This window comes from Chenopodium quinoa, unplaced genomic scaffold (genome assembly GCF_001683475.1).
Source record: "Chenopodium quinoa cultivar QQ74 unplaced genomic scaffold, ASM168347v1, whole genome shotgun sequence".
Classification (NCBI taxonomy): Eukaryota; Viridiplantae; Streptophyta; class Magnoliopsida; order Caryophyllales; family Amaranthaceae; genus Chenopodium; species Chenopodium quinoa.
In genome coordinates this window covers 3,995,648-4,009,319 of record NW_018743850.1, presented here as the reverse complement: position 1 = coordinate 4,009,319, position 13,672 = coordinate 3,995,648, and the positions used below count along the sequence as shown (strand labels likewise).

Sequence of the window (13,672 nt, the reverse complement as noted above, 5' to 3'; positions counted from 1 at the left end):
ATAAACGAGCAATTGAGTGTGATGTGTGAAGCCTTCTTAACGTATACTATAGGCGCATCTTCAATTCTTTAACAGTTGCACACCATGAAAGTTTAAACACCTCAAGAAGTGGAGCCTTAAACACCACCCAAACGTGTCATTGTCTTAACTTTTTGCAATCTTACCCACCATTCTCTCTTCTCTTACATTCTCTCCTAAAGATGGCTCTGGGTCATGTCGGATCATGCCTCGTGCCAAGCCCACCTGCTTTAGGGTTAGTTAGGCTCGGCCCACAAGTTTCTTGTCAGACTGAAGTTTTCAAAAGGTTGGCCCGTGCACGGTCCAGGCCCACGTGCCATCGTGCCGGGCTTGCGTGTCTAAACAAAATTGCATTAATTTTAGCACGCTTTGTTGTGTCGGGCCTTATTGTGCTTCTCCCAAATAAAGGCGGCTCACAGCCCACATGCACAGTACCGTGTCGTGCTCTGGACAGGCCGTGTCGGGCTTCGGGCCGGCCCGGCCTAGTGCCACCTTTAATTCTCTCCTTTTGCCTAACCAACAACCATTCCAGCCACCACCACAATTATAGCCACCCCTTGTCAGGCAACATGACAACCTCACTACCGATGAGACCCTTCCTTGACAATGTACAGATGAATTATCGACTTTAACTCTGACAATTTTTTTACTTTTTTTTTTTTTTTTTTTTTTTTGTTTTTGAGAAAGATGCACCGAAAATCTACCAAGGCATACGGAAAATATTTCACCAACTCACCAGCTAAGCAAAACCGTCCAGAGAGGATGCCTCATGCCTATACCTAGGTTAACGCAGGCTCCCCGAACTCTCTCTGTCTCTCACCTTAATTAAGCTAAGACTTCATTGGTTCATTGTTAATGCATTGTAGATGAGCTCACATGTAAGTAGAGCGATTTCTAAGGATCAAGTTAAACATCATTTTATTAATAGTTGAGGTGTAGGACTGCCTTATTTCTAGCAGGCTCTGCAGCTTGTTTGTGAGATGGATACATTTTGATGTATGTTTTGGTTTAAACCAGCTATCATACTCCATAGTAGTTTTACATCAAGATTTGGCGTCGAAAACATTGTCATGTTAAATAACCTTTGTTCAGACCAATCTGTAATCATTGCTGAATCTCTAGTGAAACATTATACTAAGTTGTCATTTAGTTTAACTACAATCTTTAGTAAATCAGCAATGTATAGTATTTGTCTCTTTGCTGAGTACCAAACTAACCAGGCTAAGTGGCTCTTGTGCATGTTCTTTGAATTCACACTGAAATTGCGGAGCAACCTTTGTTGAGTCTAATCTATAGTCATTGTCGATCATTTCGAAACAGCAAAATTTCAAAAGATGCCCAAACATGAGACAACTAAGTCACAATCAATCTGGCAGTATCTTCATTAAAGGAAGCTACCAAATACGAATATATAAATATAATTATACACTCTTCTTTAACGTATGGCTGGGAAATTACACCTTTCAAAATGCCACTCTATATGCTTACAAGTCTAGGATATCACAAATTGTAAGGTAAAAAAAAACAGGAACCCTTTTTCACATTGCACTATTCTAATGAACTTGATGCACTCTTTAACAAGATTCTTCATGCAGTCAAGAAAGTGGGTCACACCTGAATTCCTCGTTCTATTTCTGGATTCTGATTCTGTACAATACCAAGTTATAGACAGACTCTGCTGAGCTCACTTACTAATTTACGATGATGCACAAGAAAACCAGATCGTCTGATTCCACGATCTTGTTGAATTAACTTGATCTCTAACTCTATGCAAAATATATAGTAGTTCTCTGATTGGAAAAGAACTATTATCTAGGTCCAGAGAGCTCCATTGCTTGAACAAGCAACGAAGAATCGTCAGTGAGGTCAGAGTACCGCTCTGATGAAGAGAACTCGTTGCCTCTGCTCCTTGTGGAATCAGCTCTTTGAGAAGCTTCCCATTTCTCTGCAAGACCATCTCCCTCGAGCATCCTTACCACTTCTGACATCCTTGGTCGCTGGTTAGGGAGGAATTGAGTACATAGAAGAGCTAGTTGGACTATTTCGTCAAGCTCAATCCTGTCATACTCATTCTTCAAATCCTTGTCTACCATAATCTCTAGCTTCTTTTCTTGGTGAATCTTCTTCACCTGCAAAGACAGCCAAAATTTTAGAGGAATATCATTTTTTTTTTAAAAGTGTTGTACTACATTCCTTAAATTAAATTTGCTTACCCAATCTAACATAACTCCTTTCTGGTTTGCTGCTTTTCCAAAATCTAGTGCCCTCTGACCAGTTATTAACTCTAGGAGCAGGATTCCAAATCCATATACATCTGTTTTTTCTGAAGATTGTCCAGTAGAGAGGTATTCTGGAGCTATATGACCCACGGTGCCCCGAACAGCTGTAGTGACATGTGAATCCCGGTGGTCCAATAGCTTTGCCAAACCAAAATCTCCGACAATGGCCTCACAGCAATCGTCCAGCAGGATATTAGCTGCCTTAACATCCCTGTGTATTATCTTAGGATCACATTGCTCATGAAGGTATATTAGTCCCCTAGCTGCCCCTAATGCAATTCGTTTTCTGGTACCCCAATCTAGAGCTGGCTTTGCTGTATGGTCAATTGTTGTGAATAGACAAAATTAGCATATTCCCAAACATTGACAGGAGTGAAGGTAATGCAAATTTGTTTGCACCAAAACATAATGAAAGATTAAAGTTCATTCTTTTCATCTTAATTTTCCTTGACGTATCTTAGCTGTATATGTTGTACAGTAATATATTGAGATTAGGTAGTCCTTGTTGGAATTAATGTAAACTTATTTATCTAAGGTGAAAAGAAAGCAAGACTAAGCGTAATTCCCTTTACCTTTAAGACGAGAAGCGACACTTCCATTCGACATGTAAGGGTAGACCAAAAGCCTCTCTGTGGCAGTCATACAAAAGCCATTTAGGCGTAACAGATTCCTATGTACAGCCAAACTGATCATTTCAACTTCAGTCTGAAATTGGATCTCCCCGCCAATGGCATTGCCATCCTTGAGCCTCTTAACTGCAACAATACTACCATCTGAAAGGTGTCCCTTGTACACAATCCCAAAACCACCCTTCCCAATTATGTTTTTGGTACTGAAGTTGTTTGTTGCACTTTGAAGTTCCCTAAAATGGAATCTCTTCAAGTTTCCAAGGCAAACATCTTCATAATGTCGATCTGTAATGATAAAAATTGTATCGTGGAATAAGTGACAGAATCCTCCAAGATTACATATGTACTTAATTGACATGTAGTATAATCGAGTCTTTCATTACCTTTAACATCGAAGAACATCTGTCGTTTGTGCTTGTACCGCCACCATAAGATGAATCCAAACCCACAGATCAGAAGGCAACTTGAACCTAAGGCCAAGGCAAGCTTAGCATGACCTTTAGGTTTTTGAGCTGCCTGAGGACCTTCATAACAAGAAAATTCCTTACGTTCTCACAGTTGCTATCTAGAATTCTTCTTTCATAACTATAATTATTTTAAGGAAATTAATAAATTTTAGAATTTAAAAATTATTTAGCAACAAATTAAGAAATTAGTACTCACTAGCTGAATTGTTCACATTGAAAGAAAGAGGTAACTGAGCAATTCCATAGCAATCTTTCTCGCTCGCTGTGGCACAAATTTGAGGATTTCCTACAACACTATTATAGAATTTTGGATTAATGAATGATACATGTAATTAATTTAATTAATCACAAAACTCCTTAGGAGGCAAAATAGATAGTATAAACTAATATCACTGCAATGTCACTCTCACCTGAATGTTTTTGCTTGGAATCTTGGCACAGGACCACTCAAATTATTGTAGGACAAATCTCTAGAACATCCAAAAAAAAAAAAAAAAGGATTGTAAGTTAGCTTAGTTTACAAACAAAATCATGAATTCATGATTAAAGAAGTAGAAAGAAACATACAGGAATGTAAGCTGGCTCATGTCAGCTAAAGATAGGGGAATTTCTCCTGAGAGACTGTTGTTGTTCAACCTCCTGTTCACAAAAATGAAGCAGATTACCATAAGTTTACAAGTCATTATGATACGACCCCTCTACCCGGAATCATTAATCACGTAGATAGTGTAATTCGAATTACTAACATGACAACTAAATCCCGACGAATAGAGTAGGTACAACTAAATATGTAATGTTGATCACATACAAGTAATGAAGGATCTTCAAATGGGAAAGAGAAGAGGGAATTCTTCCTCTGAAGTGATTAACAGAAAGATCAAGTGTTTGAAGCTTTGACAACTTTCCTATCTCAGCAGGAATATGTCCAGATATATTGTTATTCTGCAGAAGCCTGTCAAAATTAATGAACAAAGAATGAAACATTAATTAAGTCTATTATTATTTTATGACATGAATATAAATGTCCTATGTTTTTCTCTCTCATAATTAATGCTTCAGCACTTACACAGTCTGGAGATTTGTCAAGTTCCCAATACTTGGTGAAAGTGTCCCATACAATCCCTGACTTGGTATCCCCCTGTATGTTACACAATCAATATCATATTAACTCTAGATAATGATAATCTCCCATTGGTATTGATTGGTACGGAATTAATTACTGTTATACCGTCAATGTAAAATCGGGAGCACAAAGCGTGTTTTTTAAGGTTCAGACTAAAACCGCTAATTCAAATACTCGGTTTTTGGGTTAGAAAGAGAAGAAGAATGGGAAAGATAGCTTACAGACTAACAACTCTGTCTTCAGAAGAACAAGAAACCATAGCCCAACTGCATGGATCAACTGCATTTCTATCCCAATTATCAAGAACACCATGTGGGTCCCTCAAAGAGTCCTTAATATCCATCAAAGCTTGAACTAAACCAAAATTACAAATATATTAAACTCATCAGCATATGATTAAGAACACTAATTACTCCACTAATCACATTAAATTCCATTATTACCTTCATAATTAACTCCATCAGGAGTAAGAAGAGCAGCAGAAGAATTACACAAGAAGAAAAAGGCAATAAAACCCAGAAAAAATTGCCTCATCTTAAACTATTTCATTGAGGCAATACGTCGAATACCTGATATACAGGTACCCAAAATAAGATAAACCCAGAAAATTAGAAAAACCCAGCTGAGATTGAGAGCAGGTGGAAAGTAGTTTGAGGTAAAAAAAATCAATTTAGTGTAAAATAGAAAGGTGAATGAGAGTGCAAATTCAGAGTGTTGATGGTCTCCAGAAGTACAAAGAGTGTGCAAATTCTGACAATGTGACACACCATGTCAGGAGGTCCCAAAGGCAAAAAGAGGCTTTAGTGTGAGAGAAAGAGAGAAAAGGAGATGAGAAAGATGGCCAAAGTGTGAGAGGGAACCAACATGCCTGCCACAGTCTTACCAAAGCTATTGAAAGGAATAATTATTTAACAATACAATAATGTTGGTGGTGGGAATGCTCGAGATTGAATTCCATTTATATCACTGTTTTTTTTTTTTTACTCTTTTTAAAAGTGATCATATAGAATAAATTTTAACATTATACTAACATTATACAAGTAAACCCTGTTCTTTTGAGCTTCTGAGCAGAGCGGGTGTGAACAGGTGTTAGCAGAACAGAGCTGAGGAGAGCATGTGTAAGCAAATTATTAATACTAAGTAGAGCAAGGCTCATCAAAGCAGACCCCAGAAGCTCAAAAGAACAGGGTCTTATACTATATATTTTGTAATACTTTTGTTATAAATGTCCGGGATCAAATCTCGTTTATATTATGTCATCAGCATTACTTATCATCGTCTTATATGACTGTTTTGACAAACGAAAAGAAACAATGTAATATTACCCAGGTAGATTAGGCCATTTTCAAATTAGGTCCATACGTTCAGTTGAGTGGATTTTTTAACACCTCTACTTAGCATCAAATTTCAACTACATCACGTAATCACTATCTTATGCAACTCCTAAAAGCGAACATAAACAATGCAAAAATAATGATGCCATCAAAACCTACTATTGTAAAAAAAATTATTAATGGAATTGAAAAAAGGTGGTAAGGGTATGGGTAGAGATTAGAAAAGGTAAGTTCCTTCAATCATGCATTTGGTTTATATTCTTAGAAAAGGGTGACGTTAGAAATATTCCTGTTGTATAGTTATTTGGAAGTTCTTCTGATTAAAGCTAAATATTGATGCGGTAGCTATCTGTAAACCACTCTTTTGAGGTTAGTTTTATGTGAGTTATGCCCTTGCACCGAATTTGTTACAGGGTTGGTGTTGTCTCTTCTTAGATGTTGTATGCTAGACAGTATTTTGGTGTGATAAATAAATTTCCCAATTTGACCGATGTCGTTTTTGTGATATTTTAAGTATATATCAAATGATATCTGATGTTTTCCTAACTTATTAAGCATGTAGCGTGTTTTAAATTAAAACTCCATCTTAGTCGTCTTAAGTGATTGAGTATAAAAATTAATTCTATTATAAAATCATTAGCATAATTTTTTGTTAAGTTAGCTTTTTGATACGAAATATGTCAAGAATCAGTGTAACAATAAGGTCACAAATTTATACATTTGCACTTTAAACCAAAGGCTTTTCATGTAAGAGTGTGATAGACTATAAAACCAATCTTATCTAATTAATCACATAAGGTAGCTAATTGTTCCTATGTGTGCGTGAAGAACAATTGTCTCATATTGTAAGAATGATTCCAAGGTTTATGCGATACTTCTAATGTCATATAGTTGAGGTAGAGCTTGCATTTCCTAACTTGGCCCAATAACCCGATTTGAAGGTATAGAAGCTCAAACAATCCAACTTGACCTAAGGTTGAACGGTTGGTATATATCAAAGGGCATAACATGTACTATTCACCAATATTGGTATCATGAAGTTTAAGATGTTGCAAGGGGTGGCGGGGGAAGGCAGGGTTGTGGTCAATACGTAAATGGAGATATTGTGTGATTATATGACAATTTAGGCAATCAAAAATCCTGGAGAGCTGCATAACAGTTTCAACCTATTACAATATTAATGAAGTTAAACATGTTAATTGGTTGCTTAGTGTGGCTTAGTTAAAGGCATGATGTGGTTTCTAAATGCGGTGTTTTCGAAAAAAGTCTCTAATTATAATTGTATAGTTGAGTTACATAGTAGATCATAGGACGTGTCATAAGCTCTCAACACTATAATTGAAAGTAAGAGTGTATAATTAAGGGGAATTGAACTAATGTTAAAATACATATATGAAGGAAAATATTGTTAGGAATTTATCGTGCGTGCAAAAAACAATTGTCCCAATATGAAAGCACTACTCATTCCATTGCAATAGAGTTTTATGATAAAACTTCACCAACAAGATGATCTTTCAAAAGGAATCTCTAATTAAATGAACTCTCCACAATATGAGTAGTAATGGGAAAGATGAGCAAGAGTGAAGAGGAGATTAGGAATTAGATAAAATTTCTCGGTAATCTAAGTAGAATTTGAAGTGATTTAGGGTAGTCTAGTGGGTCACCCAATTTAGCTGTCACACAATATCCACTCAGACCCTTCTTTTGGAATTCTAACATTCCCTGTTTATCCAACCAATAAAGTTACAATATGGTTATCCTACTAAACTAATACTAATACTAAATTAACAATAGTAATTTGGTTATATAAACGTATTTAAAATGGGGAGGACCTATGATTGGGCTTGAGATTGGCAACCGCAATATCTACTCGTGAGATACTCTGTTGGGACTTTGGGAGATGTATTATCTACTCTTTTTTTTTTTTTTCTTTTAAACTAGAATGTACCCACATTTAATTTGCAAAACATAAAAATGATAAATATTTATTTATTTTTGTAAAATAAAAAAGGAAGATTAAGAGTTGGAGTAAAAAATTTTGAGAATTAAGGGTTTGAGGAAAAAAAAAGACTTCGTGTTAATGCACAACATCTATCACATATTCTATAAAGGAAAATGATGTTGAAACTGAAAGTTGAGAAGAGTTATGTGAAAGTATCATTTATTTTATATTTATTTTTCGTAAGAAAAGGGAGAGTGCACAAAATTGAGTATTCAATACTTAAATCGTGATTGGTAGTTAATAAAATGACATTTTTGTTATTATAGATGCACTCGTACTAGTGCACGATATATTATGCACCTATAATAGAAAAAGGGGGTGGGGAATTGCACAACCCTTGAGCATTAAAGCCTTGTTTAGTTCAACTTAATTTTACTTATTTCAGAAAAAATAAGTTCATATCATATCATATTAAAAAAAAAATCAGATTAGAAAAAATAAGTTCAAATCAAATGATCAATTTATGTGCAGTTTTTTATTGCTAAATATCTTTAATTTCATAATGAAAAAAATTATGAAAAAAATATATTTATAAAAATACATATTATTACGCGTTATTTTTTTCTTTATAATTTATTGTACACATAAGGTTTGTTTAGTTAAATCTGATCAGATCATATTAGATCATACAAGCAAAAATAAGGTGAACTAAACAAGCCCTAAGAACTTGGTTGGGGATTCGTGGTTGAAAATAAAAAAAAAAATAAAAAATAAAAAAAAACCTTTTAGTTACTATCTCCCTTTGAGGCTCTTTTCCAAATGTTTGTTTCTATTTTGACTGTTTTTGGTTTTTAGAGAGTCACGAGGATCACCTGTAATTGGGAGGGAAACTCTAACCACTTGAGTTATCCCTTGCTCTCTGTTTCTATTTTAATTGTGCACGTGTGTCAATGTATTAATTTAATCATAAATACGAAGTATCTATAATTTCATATTAGTAAATAACATATAAATAAACTACTTATTATGACTGATTAAATAAGACTCAACCCTCACTCAAAAAAAAAAAGACACAACATAATTATGCCACTTCGTATGTTGTCAAGATTAAAAAAAAAAAAAAAAAAAAAAAAAAAAAAAAAAAAAAAAGAGGATTGTAGAGAGTGGATGATATTTATTTATCTACAAGTATTATTAAAGGCTTAGTGAAAAGTGGGGTTGGTTAATTATAGCGTGTTCCTACTTCAAAATCAAATCACGTCCATCACTCTTTTATCTATGTGGTAATCAAGGTCTTTAGTCAAGAAAGAGTCCAAGAGATGAGATTTATAACGACAAAAGGCAGCCAACTGCCAAAAGCTATAAAAGGTGTTCTTCCTTAGCTTCTTCTCATGAATCTCATCTATTTCAAAAACTTTAGCCCCACCTTCCCAAAATCAAGAACATGGCAAACTTTTAGCTTATACCGACGGTTCTTCTCTATGTTGAAAATTTTTGAATCCTCACTATGCCTAAAATGAATGTATTAATAATTAAATAGATGGCGTTGAGCAGGTTCAGATCATAGCATTTCGGTTTAACACAATAATTTTCTATGGAAAACTGGTTGTACTTTGTATAGTGTGTAATTAAGGATCCTAATTACTTGTATCTTATAATCAAACAGGTTAAGAAATGAATTTGATAGTAGTGTGAAGATTCAGCACAAGATAGGGTCGAGTTCACAAATTATTGTGTGCTAGACTACTATGCTAGGGTACTCCATCAAGAGGTCTTTAGTGCACTACATCTTTAGCAAGCACATAATTAGGTCTTGTTCTTTTGGATTTATTTTCAATTCAATTTAGCTCAACTCAGTATCCTATTTCAATTCAACCTTTCATAGGATCTAATATTAATCTTGAAATAATAAATCACTATCTTCTTAAATAAAACTATGGTTTGTGTAAAGAATAAGAGACTAAAGATAATCAACAATGGTTTGGCCCATTACCTTGATCTATGTCGGGCCGAAAAAGAATTGGGTATGAACACTTATGGTAATAGAGATCTTAGTTAATACAAATCAGTTAAATACAAATAAGTTAGCGATTTTGCTAATGCTAGGGCAGCTAATGCGCGCGCCATAGCTAACCTCAGTTTGGCCTAACATCATAAATTTAGTTGTTGACAGCATAATTAGAGAAGATATATAAACAAATATATTTGGAGGTATTAAAGGTGTGCACGGCCAGGGCAGCCCGCGGGCAGCACGGCACGGCCTGGTGAACGACGGGCAGCACGGCACGGCCCGTTAGGTGGCCCGGCACGGCACGGTGGTTGACAGGTGGGCCATGGGCCGTGCCATGTTCAGAGATTCACAATTTCCAGCATGGCACGGCACAAAGCCCGCTCCCAAGCCCGCGAGCCAGCCCATGTTCGGCCCGCGTGCCAATTGCATGACCGTTGCTCAACGTCTCAATTTGAGATTGTTACTCAACGTCTTCCACCATTTCCAACAGTCTTCTTCCCCTAAATTTCTATAAATAGCTCCACAATTCTTCATTCCAAATCACGAATTCACAATCTCTTCTCTTAACTCTTATATTCTCTAATAATTCTCTTAATCTCTTATATTCTCTATAATTCTCTTAGTCTCTTAAATTCTCTAATTATTATCTCTTAGTATCGAAAAAATTAAAAGTTCGTAATCGTAATTAGTGGAAAACGTTGAAACACGGTTGTAAGATCTAACTAATCTTTATTATTGTTGTTATTATTATTGTTATTAATTATTAATTATTATTATTGTTATAATTATTGTTATTAATTATTATTATTGTTATTGTTATAATAGTTGTTATTAATTATTATTATTGTTATTGTTATAATTGTTGTTATTAATTATTATTATTGTTATTGTTATAATTGTTGTTATTAATTATTATCATTGTTATTATTAAAATTATTATTGTTAATTATGGCATCACCAACCATGAACAACCCATCATCCTCTAGGAAAACCCGATTTATCCGTGGTAATAGTTCTAAGGATTTACCTAATCCAATGACCCCCCCCCAATTTCAAGTCCGACCAATGACCCCGGTAACGTCCCCCTAGGCTTTGAACAATTAGGCACGATGGTACTTCCGGTTTTCAACCCTATAACATGAATAATATGAATATGCCCGGATTTCCACAAAACCAATTTCCACAATTCGGTCAATTCCCACCTAATTTCTTTGACCCACAAAATTTTTATTCTAGACAAGGTAGCCAACAAGATACCCTAAATGCTTCCGGTTCTACTACTAACCAACAAATCCCCGAATCTACAAACACCCAATTCCCAAACACACAAGAGCAATGGTTAACCGAAAGTGACATGGTAAATATTAAAAGCCGCAAAAGTGATGTATGGAATTATTTTGTGCTAAATAAAGCCCAAAAAAGGCAAAATGTAAAACATGTGGTAAAATATACTCGGCAGAATCCAAGTCCAGGACAGGACACTTAAGTAGACACTTTAGAACATGTGCACAACCAGCTAGTGATCCAACCCAGCCAAAAAATTTTCCAATTCCATCCACACGGCTTTACCTACAACTATGAGTAGGATAGGGATAAACTAAGGAAAATGATAGTACACGCCGAACAACCTTTTCTTTTCTCCGAAAGTGACTCATTTAACACTTACATTAATAAAGCATTACAACCCCAACATAAAAGAATCTCTAGGGAAACCGCTCGTTCTGCCGCCATGAAAAACTTCCTAGAGTACAAAATGTGGTTACAAGACGAATTGAGTAAACTTAATTGTAGAGTGTCATTGACTACCGATTCTTGGGATAGTGGTTATATATATCACTATTTATGTGTGACTTTTCATTGGGTAGATGATCAATGGTTGTTACAAAAATGCATAATCCATTTCAAAATGCTGGAATACCCCAAACCGGTATTAACATTGCTCACCATTTAATGGAAGCTATAAATGAATACAACCTTAGAGAAAAAAATAATGTCTATGACATTTGACAATACAACCTCAATGACATATACTGCTAATTATGTCAAACAAAACTTGACTGATGTAATATTAGATGGTGACACACTTCATACTAGATGTGTTTGCCATGTTCTTAACTTATGTGTATAGGATGGAATTAGAGCAATTGGTCCATACTATAACAAAATTAGAGATGCTATTATGTCTCTTAATAGCTCCAACGTGAGATACCAAGAATGGAAGAGTTTTCTAAAGCAACAAAATATAAGAGCAATAAAAATCAAAACCGATTGTCCAACTAGGTGGAATTCCACCTATGACATGTTAACTAAGGCAATTGAATATAAGAATCCTTTAACAATTTTTTACAACGGAAAATTTCCAAAGAATGCTATATATGAGGATGACTGGGATAAATGTGAAAGATATATGCAATTTTTACAATTATCATATAACATGATGTTTTGTTTTTCTTCTGTTTATAATCCTTGTGCTCAAAACTTTCTTTCAAATGCATGTTTACTCGCCCAACTTTTCGTTGATCATCGCAACCAAAGTGAATATGATCAAATCTTCTAGCAATGGAAACAAAGTGGGGCAAATATTATAGTGAAATTCCTTTGATTTATATTTTTGCTTCCATATATTAGATCCCAGGAAAAAGTATGAAAATACATTTATGTTAGTTGACATTTATTTTTAGTGCATGCTTATTGACGATAATGTAGAAACCTATAAATGTAATGTGACACTACTAGAAAACAGCCAATCAACGACGGAAAAAATCCCTCGGAAATCCCTGAAATTCCGTCGGAAATGCCCATTTTCGACGAAATTCCGTCGGAAGGCATCGTCGCATTACCCTTTGTAGGAATTTCGCAATATTCCGTCAAAACGGTCCATTTCGACGGAATTTTCGACGAATTATGTTCTGTTGGAGTGAAGTTTGAGTTAATTGAGAAGTCCGTCGCAATATTCCGACGGACTTAATTCCGTCGTTGTTATACTCTTCCGACGGAATATTCCGTCGGAAACAACTAATTTTCCGAGGGAATTTTCGTCGGAAAATTTAATAAAAAAAAAAAACAAAAAAAAAAACGCCTCTACCACCCCCACCACTAGCTCACACCACCAGCCCCACCAGCCCCCCTACCACCTTAACCCACCTCACCAGACCCACCCACCTACCACCTCACCAGACCCACCCACCTCACCGAAACCCACCTCCCCACCTACCACCTTAACCCACCTCCTCACCTCACCGAAACCACCCAAAACAACACCGAAACCCACGTCACCGAAACCCACCTCACCACCACCGAAACCCACCTCACCACCCAAAACAACCACCGAAACCACCTAAAAAAACTTCAAAAAAATCCATAATTCACCAACACCATATATTTCAAAAAAATCAGAAAAATCAACAAGTTAATTAAAATCAAAATTAAGAAGAACAAAAGAGACACATACCTTAATTTGACAAAAAAAACGTCAAAATTGGGATTATATGGATAAATTCGAACATAAAAACTCCAGATCTGGAATTTTTATGGTCGAATTTAACCATAAACACCATAATTATTTGTTTGTTGACGACCACCAGCCCACACATAATCCATTCTTGTTGAAAATTCAAGGAAAAAAAATGAAAAAGAAAAGGAGAACGAAGGAGAATCCGGAAACAGAGAAGGAAAAGAGGAAAGAGAAAAAGGGAAGGAAAAGAGGAACGAAGGAAAAGAAAAACGAAAGAGGAACGAAGAAAAAGAAAAATGAAAGAGAAAGAACAGGAAAGAGAAGGAGAACGAAGGAGAAGGAGAAGAGGATAGAGAAAGAGGTGAAGGAGAAGAGAAGAGAGAAAGAGAAGGTGAATAAGAAAAAGAAAGAGGCG

General features: G+C 35.5%; 1 protein-coding gene across 1 annotated transcript; it reads right to left on the bottom strand.

Annotated features, from left to right (window-relative positions):
• Nucleotides 1-1,376: 1,376 nt before the first annotated feature.
• LOC110686007 (protein NSP-INTERACTING KINASE 1-like) lies at nucleotides 1,377-5,560 on the bottom strand. The gene is made up of 11 exons (XM_021862583.1): nucleotides 4,960-5,560; nucleotides 4,738-4,870; nucleotides 4,460-4,531; nucleotides 4,202-4,345; nucleotides 3,961-4,032; nucleotides 3,804-3,863; nucleotides 3,590-3,687; nucleotides 3,310-3,450; nucleotides 2,870-3,211; nucleotides 2,232-2,611; nucleotides 1,377-2,147 (listed from the first exon to the last, which is right to left on the bottom strand). The coding sequence occupies exons 1-11, from the start codon at nucleotides 5,048-5,050 to the stop codon at nucleotides 1,827-1,829; spliced, it is 1,854 nt and encodes a 617-aa protein (XP_021718275.1). The 5' UTR covers nucleotides 5,051-5,560; the 3' UTR covers nucleotides 1,377-1,826.
• Between the last annotated feature and the right edge of the window lie 8,112 nt (nucleotides 5,561-13,672).